Source organism: Procambarus clarkii, chromosome 26, assembly GCF_040958095.1.
Source record: "Procambarus clarkii isolate CNS0578487 chromosome 26, FALCON_Pclarkii_2.0, whole genome shotgun sequence".
Classification (NCBI taxonomy): Eukaryota; Metazoa; Arthropoda; class Malacostraca; order Decapoda; family Cambaridae; genus Procambarus; species Procambarus clarkii.
Window position 1 is genome coordinate 27652492 of NC_091175.1, and position 17779 is coordinate 27670270.

At 47.2% G+C, this 17779-nt stretch overlaps 1 protein-coding gene across 1 annotated transcript; it reads right to left on the reverse strand.

Annotated features, from left to right (window-relative positions):
* Nucleotides 1-205: 205 nt before the first annotated feature.
* LOC123756921 (uncharacterized PE-PGRS family protein PE_PGRS54-like) lies at nucleotides 206-1270 on the reverse strand. Its single transcript, XM_045740332.2, has one exon. It carries the CDS (start codon nucleotides 1268-1270, stop codon nucleotides 206-208), a length of 1065 nt encoding a protein of 354 aa, XP_045596288.2.
* Nucleotides 1271-17779: the final 16509 nt, after the last annotated feature.

Consider the following 17779-nt stretch of genomic DNA (forward strand, 5'->3'; position numbering starts at 1 on the left):
CTTGAGTTCAATTGTTTCTATTTCTCTACCTAACCTTCTTCGCCGTTCTTGAGATAGGGTGCGACTCTCAAGTGTGTGTGTGTGTGTGTGTGTGTGTGTGTGTGTGTGTGTGTGTGTGTGTGTGTACATTAGCGCCTGTGCGTGCGTGATAAGTCACGTTTACATGGTTTTCCTAATGACGGGGTTAACAAATTCTTGTCATTTATCACTGTTGCATCTCGTGCATGAATGTGCGCCTGCCGCTGTCTGTAGGCGGCCCCGGCGGCGCCCCCCCGCATGAACCAGCATGGCGGCGCCCCCCGCATGAACCAGCGTGGCGGCGCCCCCCGCATGAACCAGCGTGGCGGCGCCCCCCGCATGAACCAGCGTGGCGGCGCCCCCTGCATGAACCAGCGTGGCGGCGTTCCCCCGCATGAACCAGCATGGCGGCGCCCCCCGCATGAACCAGCGTGGCGGCGCCCCCTGCATGAACCAGCGTGGCGGCGCCCCCTGCATGAACCAGCGTGGCGGCGCCCCCTGCATGAACCAGCGTGGCGGCGCCCCCTGCATGAACCAGCGTGGCGGCGCCGCTTCCTGCATGAACCAGCGTGGCGGCGCCGCTTCCTGCATGAACCAGCGTGGCGGCGCCCCCTGCATGAACCAGCGTGGCGGCGCCCCCTGCATGAACCAGCGTGGCGGCGCCCCCTGCATGAACCAGCGTGGCGGCGCCCCCTGCATGAACCAGCGTGGCGGCGCCCCCTGCATGAACCAGCGTGGCGGCGCCCCCTGCATGAACCAGCGTGGCGGCGCCCCCTGCATGAACCAGCGTGGCGGCGCCCCCTGCATGAACCAGCGTGGCGGCGCCCCCTGCATGAACCAGCGTGGCGGCGCCCCCTGCATGAACCAGCGTGGCGGCGCCCCCTGCATGAACCAGCGTGGCGGCGCCCCCTGCATGAACCAGCGTGGCGGCGCCCCCTGCATGAACCAGCGTGGCGGCGCCCCCTGCATGAACCAGCGTGGCGGCGCCCCCTGCATGAACCAGCGTGGCGGCGCCCCCTGCATGAACCAGCGTGGCGGCGCCCCCTGCATGAACCAGCGTGGCGGCGCCCCCTGCATGAACCAGCGTGGCGGCGCCCCCTGCATGAACCAGCGTGGCGGCGCCCCCTGCATGAACCAGCGTGGCGGCGCCCCCTGCATGAACCAGCGTGGCGGCGCCCCCCGCATGAACCAGCGTGGCGGCGCCCCCCGCATGAACCAGCATGGCGGCGCCGCCCCCTGCATGAACCAGCATGGCGGCGCCCCCTGCATTAACCAGCATGGCGGCGCCCCCTGCATGAACCAGCATGGCGGCGCCCCTGCATGAACCAGCGTGGCGGCGCCCCCTGCATGAACCAGCGTGGCGGCGCCCCCCGCATGAACCAGCATGGCGGCGCCGCCCCCTGCATGAACCAGCGTGGCGGCGCCCCCTGCATGAACCAGCGTGGCGGCGCCCCCTGCATGAACCAGCGTGGCGGCGCCCCCTGCATGAACCAGCGTGGCGGCGCCCCCTGCATGAACCAGCGTGGCGGCGCCCCCTGCATGAACCAGCGTGGCGGCGCCCCCTGCATGAACCAGCGTGGCGGCGCCCCCTGCATGAACCAGCATGGCGGCGCCGCCCCCTGCATGAACCAGCGTGGCGGCGCCCCCTGCATGAACCAGCATGGCGGCGCCCCCTGCATGAACCAGCGTGGCGGCGCCCCCTGCATGAACCAGCATGGCGGCGCCCCCTGCATGAACCAGCGTGGCGGCGCCCCCTGCATGAACCAGCGTGGCGGCGCCCCCTGCATGAACCAGCGTGGCGGCGCCCCCTGCATGAACCAGCATGGCGGCGCCCCCTGCATGAACCAGCGTGGCGGCGCCCCCTGCATGAACCAGCGTGGCGGCGCCCCCTGCATGAACCAGCGTGGCGGCGCCCCCGCATGAACCAGCGTGGCGGCGCCCCCCGCATGAACCAGCGTGGCGGCGCCCCCCGCATGAACCAGCGTGGCGGCGCCCCCCGCATGAACCAGCGTGGCGGCGCCCCCTGCACGAACCAGCGTGGCGGCGCCCCCTGCACGAACCAGCGTGGCGGCGCCCCCTGCACGAACCAGCGTGGCGGCGCCCCCTGCATGAACCAGCGTGGCGGCGCCCCCTGCATGAACCAGCGTGGCGGCGCCCCCTGCATGAACCAGCGTGGCGGCGCCCCCCGCATGAACCAGCATGGCGGCGCCGCCCCCTGCATGAACCAGCATGGCGGCGGCGCCCCCTGCATGAACCAGCGTGGCGGTGCCCCCTGCATGAACCAGCGTGGCGGCGCCCCCTGCATGGACCAGCATGGCGGCGCCCCCTGCATGATAACTGGTCGACACAAAAAGAAAGGTTATGCCATTTAAGAGTTGGGTTCCTCGGATCGACCAGATACTTGGGGTCGACCAGATACTTGGGGGGTCGACCAGATACTTGGGGGGGGTCGACCAGATACTTGGGGGGGTCGACCAGATACTTGGGGGGTCGACCAGATACTTGGGGGGTCGACCAGATACTTGGGGGGTCGACCAGATACTTGGGGTCGACCTGATACTTGGGGGTCGACCAGATACTTGGGGGGGGGGGGGGGTCGACCAGATACTTGGGGGGTCGACCAGATACTTGGGGTCGACCTGATACTTGGGGGTCGACCTGATACTTGGGGGTCGACCTGATACTTGGGGGTCGACCAGATACTTGGGGGTCCACCAGATACTTGGGGTCGACCAGATACTTGGGGTCGACCCTATGCATGGGGTCGACCAGATACTTGGGGGTCGACCAGATACTTGGGGGTCGACCAGGTACTTGGGGTCGACCAGGTACTTGGGGTCGACCAGATACTTGGGTGTCGACCAGATACTTGGTGTCGACCAGATACTTGGTGTCGACCAGATACTTGGGGGGTCGACCAGATACTTGGGGGGTCGACCAGATACTTGGGGGGTCGACCAGATACTTGGGGGGTCGACCAGATACTTGGGGGTCGACCAGATACTTGGGGGTCGACCAGATACTTCGGGGGTCGACCAGATACTTCGGGGGTCGACCAGATACTTCGGGGGTCGACCAGATACTTCGGGGGTCGACCAGATACTTGGGGTCGACCAGATACTTGGGGGTCGACCAGGTACTTGGGGGTCGACCAGATACTTGGGGGGGTCGACCAGATACTTGGGGGTCGACCAGGTACTTGGGGGGTCGACCAGATACTTGGGGGGTCGACCAGGTACTTGGGGGTCGACCAGGTACTTGGGGGTCGACCAGGTACTTGGGGGTCGACCAGGTACTTGGGGGTCGACCAGATACCCGAGTCGACACAAGCACCTGAAGGCTGAAACATCGTGAAGCCAAGAATTCACTTTATCAATTAAATATACTATAACAGAAAGAAATTGAAATAAATAAAAGCTTTTTAGAAAGTCTGTTAAATGAATTATTAATATTAATGATTTATCTGAACAATTAAAAATAACATAAGGTAAAATACAGTTGATTAATTATGTGAACCTGAAATGATAAACTTTTGTTCATATCATAAATTCAATCAATTCAGTTTCAACAATAAGAGGATCGACTGGGAAAAAATAAATGTAGACCTTGCAACCATTCAATGGGAGACGGTCGTAAGCGACAAAACTCCACACCGGGAATAGCTCGACTGACAGCTGAAGCTTACAAGGTCTGCTTGAAGCACGTGCCTGTGAGGAGGGGCAGAAAGAGGACCACTCTAGAAAGAGAACGGAGACGACTGTACAGGAGAAGGAAAAAAATAACGGAAATGCTTCGGTAGACACAACTATCACAAGCAAGGAAAACAAGCCTAAGCAGGGAGATTGAGGAAATAGAACAAACGTTGAAGCGATCATATGAGTCTGAGGAAATGGAATTGGAACAGAAAGCTATACAGGAGATAAGGAAAAATCCAAAATATTTTTTCACATACGCAAAATCAAAATCAAAAACCTCGACCAGTATTGGACCGTTAATTACAAATGAAGGTACGTACACAGAGGACAACAAAGAGATTAGTGAAATTCTAAGAGGCCAGTATGAGGCTATGTTTAGCACACCAATAAACAACATGAAAGTTGATGACCCAGACAGCTTCTTTATGAATGACATTCAAGCTGCAGATAATATAACGGATATTACCACGAACTCAGAAGACTTTGAAAGAGAAATTTACAATATGCCCATGCACTCAGCTCCTGGGCCTGACTCGTGGAATTCAATATTCATTAAGAAATGTAAAGTACCAGTAGCGCGAGCACTCAGCGTAATATGGAGAAAGAGCCTGGATACAGGGGAGATACCAGCAGCACTTAAATCTGCAGATATAGTTTTTCTGCACGAGGGAGGTAGTAAAGCCTTGGCAAAAAAATATAGACCAGTTGCACTAACATAACACATAATGCAAGTTTTTGAAAGAGTGATTGGAAATTAAATTTCTAGTTTTATAGAAAATAATGAACTAAACCAGGACAACATGGCTTTAGAGCGGGCAGATCCTGTCTGTCAGTTACTCAACACTATGACAAAAATCACAGAAGCCTTAGAAGAAAAACAAAATGCAGATGTTTTATACACAGATTTGGCAAAGGCGTTCCACAAATATGACACATGGGAGATAGCCCATAAAATGTGTTCAATAGGAATAACGGGTAAAGTGCACTTTGGGCGTTGGACTTTCATCTTTCTGTCAAACAGAATGCTGAAAGTTAGTCAATCAAAATCAAGCCGAAGTGCATGGGAAAAACTCTGTACCCCAGGTTCTCTTGAGGTTATCTTGCGATGATTTCGGGGCTTTGCGTCCCCGCGGCCCGGTCCTCGACCAGGCCTCCTTTTCCTTATACATCCCAAGAAGCAGCTATTTAACTCCCAGGTACCTTTTACTGCTAGGGGAACAGGTGCATCAGGGTGAAAGAAACTGTGCCCATTTGTCCCCCCCCCCCCAGGGCACAGTCCTTGCACCAGTGCTATTTCTCATTCCTATCTCTGATAGACAAAAATTCTAGTCACAGCTTCGTATCATCCTTTTGCTGATGATACAAAAATCAGCATGAAAATTTTCTCTGTAGAAGTCATTGTAAACTATTAGCTGATGTTAATGAAGTCTTCGATTGGTCTAGTTTAGTTCAACTATTATGCACCCCATACCCATCCTGTGAGCCGAAGTGGAAAGGACTACAGAAGCAGATTATCTGCTTCTGACGACTCAGAGACTGAACCCCTAAATTGATTTAGCTTAGGAAGTTACTCTTCATGAGTTAATTACAATATCATCATCATCAATCAATCAAAGTGCATCAAAGTGCAATCATCAATGGGCTCGAGACCGACCACAAGTACAGTTTCTAAATTAAGCAACTGACATGTGGAGAGCTAGTGTCACAATTGATATGTTTGTCCTGCACACCGCCCCCCATCCAGTGGGCAGCGGTGGATAGGTTACAATCACCCATTTACTATCTACAGTTAGCAAACTGGCCATATAAATAACATGTTTAGCGGTAATACGTTCCAGGTACTTATCACCGTTAAACGAAATACAGGACACAATCGGGCTTACTAATTGAAGGAAAGCAACATGTAAAATGACAGGATGGATAAAGAAAACTTTCAAATCCAGGGACCCCACAGCAATGCTAATACTATTTAAATTACTGGTGCTGTCCCGTCTTGAGAATTGCTCGGTACTCACTTCCCCTTTCAGAGCAGGAGAAATCTCTAAATTAGAGGGAATACAGAGAACATATACGGCACGCATAGAAACGATATCTTCTCATAGAACGGGATCTTCTCAAAGTTCTCAAAATGTACTCTCTGGAAAGGAGACGAGAAAGGTATCAAATAATATATAAGTGAAAAATACATGAAGGCCAGGTCACAAATTGGCACCGTAGAATACCAACATACTGGAGCGAAAGATACGGAAGGAAATGCAGAATAGAACCAGTGAAGATCAGTGGTGCCATAGACACAATCAGAGAACACTGTATGCACATCTGAGGTCCACAGCTATTCAAAACATTAGAAATATTGCCGGAACATAGGTGGATGTCTTCAAGATACACTTAGACGAGTTCTTGCAAGACATGCCGGACTAACCAGGCTGTAGTGGATATGTGGGCGTGTGGGCCGCTCCAAGCAACAACAGCCTGTTGGACCAAGGTCTCAGAAGTCGAGCCTGGCCCAAGGCCGGGCTCGAGGAGTAGAAGAACTCCCGAAACCCTCTCCAGGTATGTTCCAGGTATAAATCCTAAAACATGAAAGGAAAATAAGGTAATTTTACTCTCGGTGAGGAGACTTTTGCTGCAGCACCAACAATAAAATATAATATATATATATATATATATATATATATATATATATATATATATATATATATATATATATATATATATATGTATATATATATATGTATATATATATATATATATATATATATATATATATATATATATATATATATATATATATATATATTATTTATATAAAAATATATAAAACGTCATATATAAAATATATGACGTTTGTATTGCGGTGTTTTGAAAGCTATGTATACATCATGCATGAGCCGTGTCATCAGAAAGTCTACTCCTCAAACTAGACTTGACAACGTTCATCACATAAAACAATGACTCGCATGAGCATGCCGATGAAAACACTGATAGTGCTGTCATTGTCAAATTTTTCAGGCTCTCAAAAAGATTCAGGAATAGATTTCCGGAGTTTCAGAACCTAATTTTCCGCGCAGTTTTCTGCGTTTATCCTGTCTCTGATTTCTTCAACAAAGCCAACACATTTTTTGCTTCCAAATTAAGCTGGTTTGTAAGTCACTTGCATCTGAAAATTATTAAAATCTGTCCTGCAACATTTCCAAATTCAGTTTGCCTAATGTTAGTGTCTGCACTTCATCAATTTTGCAGCGGCTTCAAATGACCTGAATTTAGTAAATCGTATAGAAAATTGATCAGCAACTGGATCAAAGATGTTCGACAATTGCATTTGAAGGATCTGAATGCCTGTTTTCTCACGAATTTCAAGATGTCTTCTGTTTTTTTTAATATAGCTTTGGAAAGATATATAAAATATATATAAAACGTGATTTCAGCATCACGTTAATAATTTTCAATCTTTTATGTTATCAAACATAACGTCAAGTGGTTCGTTAGGAAGTGATTTGCCTCACCAGTTTAATGTTGCTTGTTGCACTCACCCAGTATGCAACCCTCCTGCAGTGAAGCCCCCACGAGTGCATTATATCGTGCAATCTTTAATAATGGAGGGGGTAGATCAACTGTGTCTGGTACCATAGCGAAGATTGAGCCGCTATGAGAGTGATTTTTGCCTAATAACCTCCAAGCAACCATTGAGAGATTGACAAGTTCACCAGGGGCCAGATTCACGAAGCAGTTACGCATGCACTTACGAACCTGTACATCTTTTCTCAATCTTTGGCGGCTTTGTTTACAATTATTAAACAGTTAATGGTCTCCGAAGCACCAGGAGGCTATTTATAACAATAACAACAGTTGATTGGCAAGTTTTCATGCTTGTAAACTGCTTAATAAATGTAACCAAAGCCAACGAAGATTGAGGAAAGATGTACACGTTCGTAAGTGCTTGCGTAACTGCTTCGTGAATCTGGCCCCAGGAAATATTACATGCAGGGAAGAGTCAGGAAAGGTAACTATAGTGACGTTATAACTTGTGATTTGACGCCTCTGGCAGAGATGAGAAGGATTTATCAGCTCTAGTCAACGAAAATTGCTGACGTTGCAGTGACGTCATGACCTACGTCACCAAGATGAGCCTATCATCAGCCTTAGACATGGAAGCAGGTCATAATACATACCCCTGATTGGCTTATTGTGCGATGAAGCTCTCGATGTTCCCACTGTAGCCTGGAGGGTGATTGAGAATATCCTGGAACTGAGCGCTCCATAAGGGAGGTGGGTGCCAGGGTCGGGCCTCAAGCCTCTGGGGGTTCCAGAGCTATGAAACATATAGACAAACATTAAAACATGTAATATTAATATTAGTAATTTTGAGTGATATCAACCAAACGATGTTGATTACAACATCAAATTGTTTATTTGTAATCAACAATTACAAATTAACATTATTCTCGTAGATAATCTCCTACACTGTCTTTGCTACCTCACTTTTTTTGTACATAGGGTGAGAGGTTTTTCTTCCTCTCTTCCCTTCAGGGTGTAGGGTAAGGCTCTCGTGGTAACCCTTACCCTACTAGTTTTCCCTGGAACACGACTACCTAATTGGTTTACAACCTCGTACCGATTTACTGCAGGGTGAGCAGAGGACAACATTTAAGGACTGGCACCTAGTCAATCTTCCTTGGCCAGGAGTCGAACCCAAACCAGATCGGGGGCAAGGCGAGCGTGGTACCACTGTTGCCAGCTGCACATGTAGTTATTGTGTGTTTGTCATCACTTCCGAGGATGTGTTTAGTCACGACAGCCTTCTCGTGTTTGTTACACAACGGAGAGTATTTGTTACATAAAGGAGAGTACTTGTTATATAACGGAGAGTACTTGCTATATAACGGAGAGTATTTGTTATATAAAGGAGAGTATTTGTTACATAACGGAGAGTACTTGTTATATAACGGAGAGTATTTGTTACATAACGGAGAGTACTTGTTATATAAAGGAGAGTATTTGTTACATAACGGAGAGTACTTGTTATATAACGGAGAGTATTTGTTACATAAAGGAGAGTACTTGTTATATAAAGGAGAGTATTTGTTACATAAAGGAGAGTACTTGTTATATAACGGAGAGTACTTGCTATATAAAGGAGAGTATTTGTTACATAAAGGAGAGTACTTGTTATATAACGGAGAGTACTTGCTATATAAAGGAGAGTATTTGTTACATAAAGGAGAGTACTTGTTATATAACGGAGAGTACTTGCTATATAAAGGAGAGTATTTGTTACATAACGGAGAGTATTTGTAATGTTACTTTACTGGGTCTCACAGAAAACAAAACTATAAGCACAGTCCGGGTTAAATATTTGTAGAACCGTTAAAAACAGAGTCAGTTTTACGATATATTCCCACCACCAATTACTCTCTGGCGCCGATGATGATACGTGCTTGTGTATGCTGCGAGAAAAATGATCTGCCTCGGCTATTTGTGTTTTATATAACGATGGCTTTTCATCGAATCATATTTTATTTCGGTAATTCATTTCTTGCATCGGCCAGTGAAGCGATGATGCCGTAACTTGTACCCCATTGAGCATCATGTTTTTCAGATCCCCCAATGGAAAATTTAATTGATATCCTATTGTAGATTTTCAGTGTGAGGGGCCGATGAAATTTTTGTGGTGCTTGCAGAGCCGCTCGCAAGAAATGAAATGGAAAAGTCATTTGCATTGTTATCGATGATCAATGCCAGGATAGCGAGCTCTCAGGACCTGAGAGAATTTTAGTCTCGTAATTAAAACGTTGAATTTTGTCTTGCTGAAGAGAAGCTTTTAGGATCGCTTGCTAAAGAATGGCGATGTAAATGGCTTGTTTTATGATGTTCTCTGTTCACGTTTTCCTTCACGGGAGATGAGACACCAGTGCGAGGGGGGACTGAACTGTTCACCTGGGAACGAAGAGGAAAAATTAACTCACTAAAGATTGCTTTACAATTTCATTGACCAGAAGCGTATCGCTAAAAACAGTTTTTGTCGAGGTTCCCTTCAAGGAAACGAGTCCCTTCTCTCTTTACTGAGGCAGAGGGACGGGGGGATACAGTGTAGCGGGGAGTACACTATATATATACCATATATTATATATTACACATTATAATATATTCCATATATTATATATTACACATTATAATATATTCCATATATTATATATTACACATTACATTCCATAAGATTTGGCCTCAGGCGGAAATATTACAGGAACGACCGTGGACATCTTCAAGAGCAAACTAGATAGTTTCCTCCAAGGAGTGCCGGACCAACCGGGCTGTGGTGGGTATGTGGGCCTGCGGGCCGCTCCAAGCAACAGTCTGGTGGACCAAACTCTCACAAGTCAAGCCTGGCCTCGGGCCGGGCTTGGGGAGTAGAACTACTCCCAGAACCCCATCAAGCAGGTACTGTACAGTGTTGACGAGGTCCCACATACTGAACTCTGGTCCATGTACTTTTTTTTTTATAACAGCTCGCAGAAGGAAGAGATCACTGACAGCAACACGGCCTCTACACACTCGGGTGTGCGGCCATCTTGCTACAGAATATATACACACGCGGACACACGCACTCACATTAGCGCACACAAATGTAGGGGGGGAGCCTGGTGGCTAGCGCGCGGTACTCGTAATTCTGTGGCGCGGATTCGATTCCCGCACCAGGCAGAAACAAATGGGCAAAGTTTCTTTCACCCTGATTGCCCCTGTTACCTAGCAGTAAATATGTACCTGGGAGTTAGTCAGCTGTCACGGGCTGCTTCCTGGGGTGTGTGTGGTGTGGGGGAAAAAAAAGTAGTTAGTAAACAGTTGATTGACAGTTGAGAGGCGGGCCGAAAGAGCAAAGCTCAAGCCCCGCAAACACTACTAGGTGAACACACATAGCGGCATATGCCAGGCTGGCCAACATACGAACGGCATTCAGAAACTTGTGTAAAGAATCATTCAGAACTTTGTATACCACATATGTCAGACCAATCCTGGAGTATGCAGCCCCAGCATGGAGTCCATATCTAGTCAAGGATAAGACTAAACTGGAAAAGGTTCAAAGGTTTGCTGCCAGACTAGTACCCGAGCTGAGAGGTATGAGCTACGAGGAGAGACTACGGGAATTAAACCTCACTTCGCTGGAAGACAGAAGAGTTAGGGGGGACATGATCACCACATTCAAGATTCTGAAGGGAATTGATAGGGTAGATAAAGACAGTCTATTTAACACAAGGGGAACACGCACAAGGGGACACAGGTGGAAACTGAGTGCCCAAATGAGACACAGAGATATTAGAAAGAACTTTTTTTAGTGTCAGAGTGGTTGACAAATGGAATGCATTAGGAAGTGATGTGGTGGAGGCTGACTCCATACACAGTTTCAAGTGTAGATATGATAGAGCCCAATAGGCTCAGGAATCTGTACACCTGTTGATTGACGGTTGAGAGGCGGGACCAAAGAGCCAGAGCTCAACCCCCGCAAACGCAACTAGGTGAGTACAACTAGGTGAGTACACACAGGGGCCTGATAGCTGAGTGGAGAGCGCTCTGGGCTCGTAATCCTAGGGTCCGGGTTCGATCCCCGGTGATGGTAGAAACAAAATGGGCAGAGTTTCTTTCACCCTGATGCCCCTGCTACCTAGCAGTAAATTGGTACTTGGGAGCTAGATAGCTGTTACGGGCTGCTTCCTGGGTGTGTGTGTATGTGGAGAAAAAATAGTAACAGTTGATTGACAGTTGAGAGGCGGGCTGAAAGAGCAGAGCTCAACTCCTGCAAGCAAAACTAGGTGAATATACACGTACACATTCGCACACACCTTGTATACTACGTATGTAAGGCCAGTCCTGGAGTATGCAGTCCCAGCATGGAGCCCGTACCGTGTCAAACACAGGACGAAGCTGGAAAAAGTTCAGAGGTATGGCACTAAGTTAGTCCTAGAACTAAGAGGCATGATTTACGAGGAAAGGCTGAAGGAACTGCACCTCACGTCGTTGGAAGACTGAAGAGCTCGGGGAGACATGATCACCACATACAACACTCTCAGGGGAATTAACAGGGGTTACCTTACCATGAGGTGCTTCCGGGGCTCAGCGTTCCCGCGGCCCGGTCGTCGACCAGGCCTCCTGGTTGCTGGACTGATCAACCAGGCTGTTAGACGCGGCTGCTCGCAGCCTGACGTATGAGTCACAGCCTATTTGATCAGGAATCCTTTGGAGGTGCTTATCCAGTTCTCTCTTGAACACTGTGAGGGGTCGGCCAGTTATGCTCCTTATGTGTAGTGGAAACGTGTTGAACGGTTTCGGGCCCGGGGGTAGAGAAGGATGGATTATTTAACACGGATGGTACACGCACAAGGGGACACAGGTGGAAGCTGAGTACCCAAATGAGTCACAGAGACATTAGAAAGAACTTTTTCAGTGTCAGAGTAGTTAGTAAATGGAATGCACTAGGAAGTGATGTGGTGGAGGCTGACTCCATACACAGTTTCAAATGTAGATATGATGGAGCTTGAGAAGCCTGAGAATCTGTATACCAGTAGATTGACAGTTGAGAGGCGGGACCAAAGAACCAAAACTCATACTAGGCGAGTACGTGATGAAACGCACACACATGTCGTCAACAAAACGAAGCCGACTGGTCCCAGAGCAGAGAGGCATGAGTTAGGAGGAGAACCAAGAGGAATTACATTTCTCACCACTGAAAGGAAACAGACAGTGTGAGTTTACACCAAATATAATTCTTAAGATGGCTTGACAGGTTGAAAATGGACAAGCTGTTTGACAAATGAAGGAGACGTATAACTGACAAAGGTGGAAGATAAATTATCGCCGCAGGGATACTAGAGAGAGAACTTCAGTGCCAAACATGTAAAGATATGTTAATAACTAGCAGGAGGAGCGGAGTAGGAACACCACATGGAGTCACGTGTTGATATGACGCAGTTAGACCCTTACACATCCCCAGGATGTGTGTGTGTGTGTGTGTGTGTGTGTGTGTGTGTGTGTGTGTGTGTGTGTGTGTGTGTGTGTGTGTGTGTGTGTGTGTGTGTGTGTGTGAGAAGTTTATGTAGTAAATATGAGAGGAAAATAAGTCGGGAATCAGCACAGTAGACAACCAAAGGTTAGATTGGCAGGATCCAAGAGCTACCAGTTCGATCCCGCAGGCTACCTACATTGTGGCGATTCCCAGGATCAACGTCCCTGCGGCTCGGTATCTGACCAGCCCTCCTGGTTAGTGGTCTGGTCAACTAGGCTGTTGGACGCGGCTTCTCGCAGCCCGACGTATGAATCACAGCCTGGTTGTAAATAAGTTTTTGCGTGCTCTCTAGGACAGCAATTTCTCCAGCTTTGAATGGGGCTGTTAGTGCACAACAATATTCCACGTAGAGAGCGCTAGTGTCTTGAAAAGTATCATCATTGGTATGGCATCTTTTGCCGAAAGGTCCTTATTATCTAACCTTACCTTACCTTGAGGTTACCTTGAGGTGCTTCCGGGGCTTAGCGTCCCCGCGGCCCGGTCAACCAGGCCTCCTGGTTGCTGGATTGATCAACCAGGCTGTTGGACGCGGCTGCTCGCAGCCTGACGTATGAGTCACAGCCTGGTTGATCAGGTATCCTTTGGAGGTGCTTATCCAGTTCTCTCTTGAACACTGTGAGAGGTCGGCCAGTTATGCCCCTTATGTGTAGTGGAAGCGTGTTGAACAGTCTCGGGCCTCTGATGTTGACTCTGAGAGAGAGCTCTCTCAGAGTACCTGTTGCACCTCTGCTTTTCAACGGGGGTATTCTGCACATCCTGCCATGTCTTCTGGTCTCATGTGGTGTTATTTCTGTGTGCAGGTTCGGGACCAGCCCCTCTATTATTTTCCACGTGTAAATTATTATGTATCTCTCCCGCCTGCGCTCAAGGGAGTACAGATTTAGGCTCTTTAGTCGGTCCCAGTAATTTAGATGTTTTACTGAGTGGATTCTAGCAGTAAAGGATCTCTGCACGCTCTCCAGGTCAGCAATTTCTCCAGCTTTGAAAGGGGCTGTCATTGTGCAGCAGTACTCCACTCTAGAGAGCACAAGCGTTTTGAAAAGTATCATCATCGGTATAGCATCTCTAGTGTGAAAAGTTCTTGTTATCCAACCTGTCATTTTTCTTGCAGTTGTGACGGCTACTTTATTGTGTTCTTTAAAGGTAAGGTCTTCCGACATGCAACCCGTTCTCGCACTTTCTTTAAGTCAATATTGACTTATTAAATACGTGCATATGTGACATACTAATTTATTGTGAATATTTTAGTTTTCCATGAAAAGATTCATAGAAAACTCCGACCCTACCTAACCTTCTTTGTATGTTAAGCATCTTATTGCTTTGTAATTACAATTATTACTTAACCTATTATAGGTATAGGTTAAGTAATAATTGTAATTACGAAGCAATTAGATGCTTATCTTAACATACTAAGAAGGTTAGGTAAGGTCGGTGTTTTCTATGAAGCTTTTCAAGGTAAACTAAAATATTCACAATAAATTAGTATGTCACATATGCACTTATTAAATAAGTCAATATTGACTGTAAAAAAGTGTGAGAACGGGTTCCAACCTGTCCTAATCATCCAACCTGTCCTTATTATCCAACCTGTCCTTATTATCCAACCTGTCCTTTTCCTTGCAGTCGTGACAGCTGCTTTATTGTGTTCTATAGAGGTGTGGCTGACATGATTACTTCCAGATCCTTTACAATGCTATTACGTTCTACACTGTGTTTTGACTGCCTTTTATAGACGGCACACGTTTTGATATTTTCGTGTTTTTTTGTACCGCCTGTTGGCTGAGTAGTTATAGTACTGGACACGCCAAGCGGCAGTTACATAGCTGATTGGTTACAAAATGTGGACATAAAAATGGAATAATGTTTGTTTCTTAGAAGCTGTAGATTTCTCCTAACTTCTAAATGGGCAGTGACCAATGATGCAGCGGGCCGTTCCCCTTCTGGACCGCCACACTGAGGCGCTGGAAGAAAAAGCTCGCTCCTCTATGATCTCTTGTTGTTTCAATGAACCTGGAACAGAGGTCCTTAAGAATCCTTCTTGCACTCTTTCCTCACAGACCAATGGTCTCTGATCCTATTTGAACAAAGTTGTACTGGTGATCCTTTTTCTCTGTACTTAATTTTTCTTTTTCTCTGTGTGGCCACGACTCCTACTTGGCTTAGAGGGGTTGATGTATGTGGCTGTCAAAGTGGATACACAAGTATAGTTCCACACTAATTGTCTGTCATTTTTTCCATGGGTGTATTGTGATTCCATCCAGTCGGCCACCAAAGCTAGCAGAGTTAATTAGATTGTGAGGCTCTCTGTCTACTGGACATTCGGTAGAAGCAAAACTCCTGTCAATGCTGTCATTAACATCGTCGTGTCTTCAGTGCCAACCCCATAATGTTCTGCAGTGCAGAACATGCAGTGCTCGTCATATTATGCAGTGCACAGTGCTCGACAAGACGTGTGCCTGTCACAGACATAGGAACTGCCAAAAGGAAGTCTCATGCATGTGGAGCCTGCACAGGTGTGAGACATACACGATCACTGGAGGTTGTTGCTGCCTCCAGCAATGCTGAGGCTTCTTTGTCTACAATGAGGCTGACCCAGCTGCATTGTTTCTTGGCATTCAGCAGGGTTGGTTTAAGTGCTGGGTCTGCCAGGGTACCCACTTTAGTGTTACTTTCCATGTAGTGAAGGTCATGTGTCCCCGCTGAGTTCCCCAGGTTATCTTGTAGAATTTCCTTGACCAGGTCATCTGATGTGGAAGAGGACGACAGAAAGGCTGGGACAGCAATTTGGGTGGCAGTGCGGACACCAAGGCCGCCGAGCCTAACTGGAAGAGTGGCTTGTTTCCACAGACAGTCATTGAAGGAAAGATTGACCACGCATTCTAGTATGATCTTCAGTAGGAAGTCATACTCTCCATATTTTGAGCTGGTTGACCGGGTTGACTGGTTGACGGGGTTCTGGGAGTTCTTCTACTCCCCAAGCTCAAGCTACTCCTCAAATTATCTAAATTTGATATCCAGGATAATGATACCTAGCAGGCTGTGTTTCCGTCCCATTGATGCTGACATAGAGGTCCTGGCAACATCAGTGTGGTACACAAGTTTCCACTACACTGAAGATAAACCACTGCGTAGCACACTGTAAAACTGAGTCTGCTTCAAAGTTAATGATTTGTTTAATTGAACGCGTATAATTCGATTGAGCTGCCAGGCTTTTAGAGAAATTAAAACTTTTGCTTACACGGTCATTAATATATGTGTGTGTGCCGCTAAAACAAAGCGCAGAATTTAGTAAAAATCTTCACTAATTTACCCCCTCCCCCTTGTCTCCCCCTCCCCCTTGTCTCCCCCTCCCCCTCCCCCTTGTCTCCCCCTCCCCCTCCCCCCTTGTCTCCCCCTCCCTCTTGACTCCCCATTCCCCATTTAAGTTTCCTGACTTCCCTAATTTTTTCTCGGTCACAGTTCTGCAAGAGCTTCACGTAACAATGAATCCGATCCTCGTTAAATCCATGCGAATCCTGTGGTTAAAATTCGTAGTGGAAAATGATGTATATATTTAGGCTTCAACGGTGGTAGTCAGGAAAGTCTGAATTGTCGATATGAGGATGAAAAAACGTACTGGAGCAAGCACAGTACCCTGGGGGACTGAGCTCTTCACGGTTGATGGTCCGGATTATATTTTGTTGACTTATACATTGGGTTCTGTTAGTCAGGAAATTGTAGATACATTTGCCTATTTTTCCGGTAATTCCTTCTGAACGCATTTTGTGTGCAATAACACCATGGTCACATTTGTCAAAGTTTTTTTACGAAATCTGTGTAAATTACATCAGCGTTCTGTTTGTCTTTCATGGCATCTAATGCCATGTCATAGTGGTCCAGAAACTGTGACAGGCAAGAGCGCCCTGTTCAGAAACCATGTTGTCCGGGGTTATGGAGATGCTGGGATTCCATGTATTTTGTGATCATATTTCTTAGCACTCTCTCAAAGATTTTTATGATAAGTGAGATTAGTGCTATCGGTCTGTCATTTTTTGCCTCTGCCTTATTTCCTCTTTTATGGAGTGGTGCTATCTCTGCTGTTTTTAGTATGTGAGGGATAATGCCAGCATCTAGGGTCTGTCTTCAAAGAATGTGAAGGGGCCTGCGATAGTGTTTTATTTACAGTTCTTGATGAATATAGAGTTCCAAGAATGAGGGCCTGGTGCAGAGTGCATAGGCATATTGTCTATGGCTTCTTCAAAATCCAGTGGGGATAGGGTGACATCTGATATATGATTTGATGTTGGTATCACATCCATGAAGAAATCATTTGGGTTATCAATATTTAGTATGTTTAGTGGCTCGCTAAAACAGAGATTGCCTTTATGGCATCTAATGTCATGTCATAGTGGTCCAGCAGTTGTGACAGGCAAGAGCGCCCTGTTCTGACCGTACTGATTCCTTAGTTTTTCGCTCATTTCTTTGTTGTCATCTGTGAAGTTCCAGCTCCCTTTTGCAGGGGCTCGATACTACATGTAGTTTTTAATGTTGAATTGGCGTAGGAGAAAAAATATCTCTGATTTCTTTGTCTTTCACTGATACCTGCTTGATAGGGTTCTGGGAGTTCTTCTACTCCCCAAGCCCGACCCGAGGTCAGGCTCTACTTGTCAAGCTTGGGAGAGAGAGCATGGTCCAACAGGCTGTTGCTTGGAGCGGCCCGCAGACCCACGTATCCACCACAGCCCGGTTAGTCCTGCACTTCTTTTAGAAAACAATCTAGTTTTCTCTTGAAAATGTCCACGGTTATTCCGGCAATATTTCTTATGTTCCCTGGAAGCATAAGCTTTTTAACCTTTTATCAGCCTTTAGCTCTCTTTGTCTCCTGGATAATGTATGAATCTTATAGCTTTAGTTCACTCATTTTTATTTCTCTACCTAGCCTCCTTCGTCGTTCTTGAGATAGGGTGCGACTCTCAAGTTGTTTCGCGATTCGTTTTCTTCGCCTATAGAGGGAACGACGTTCCTGTTCCAA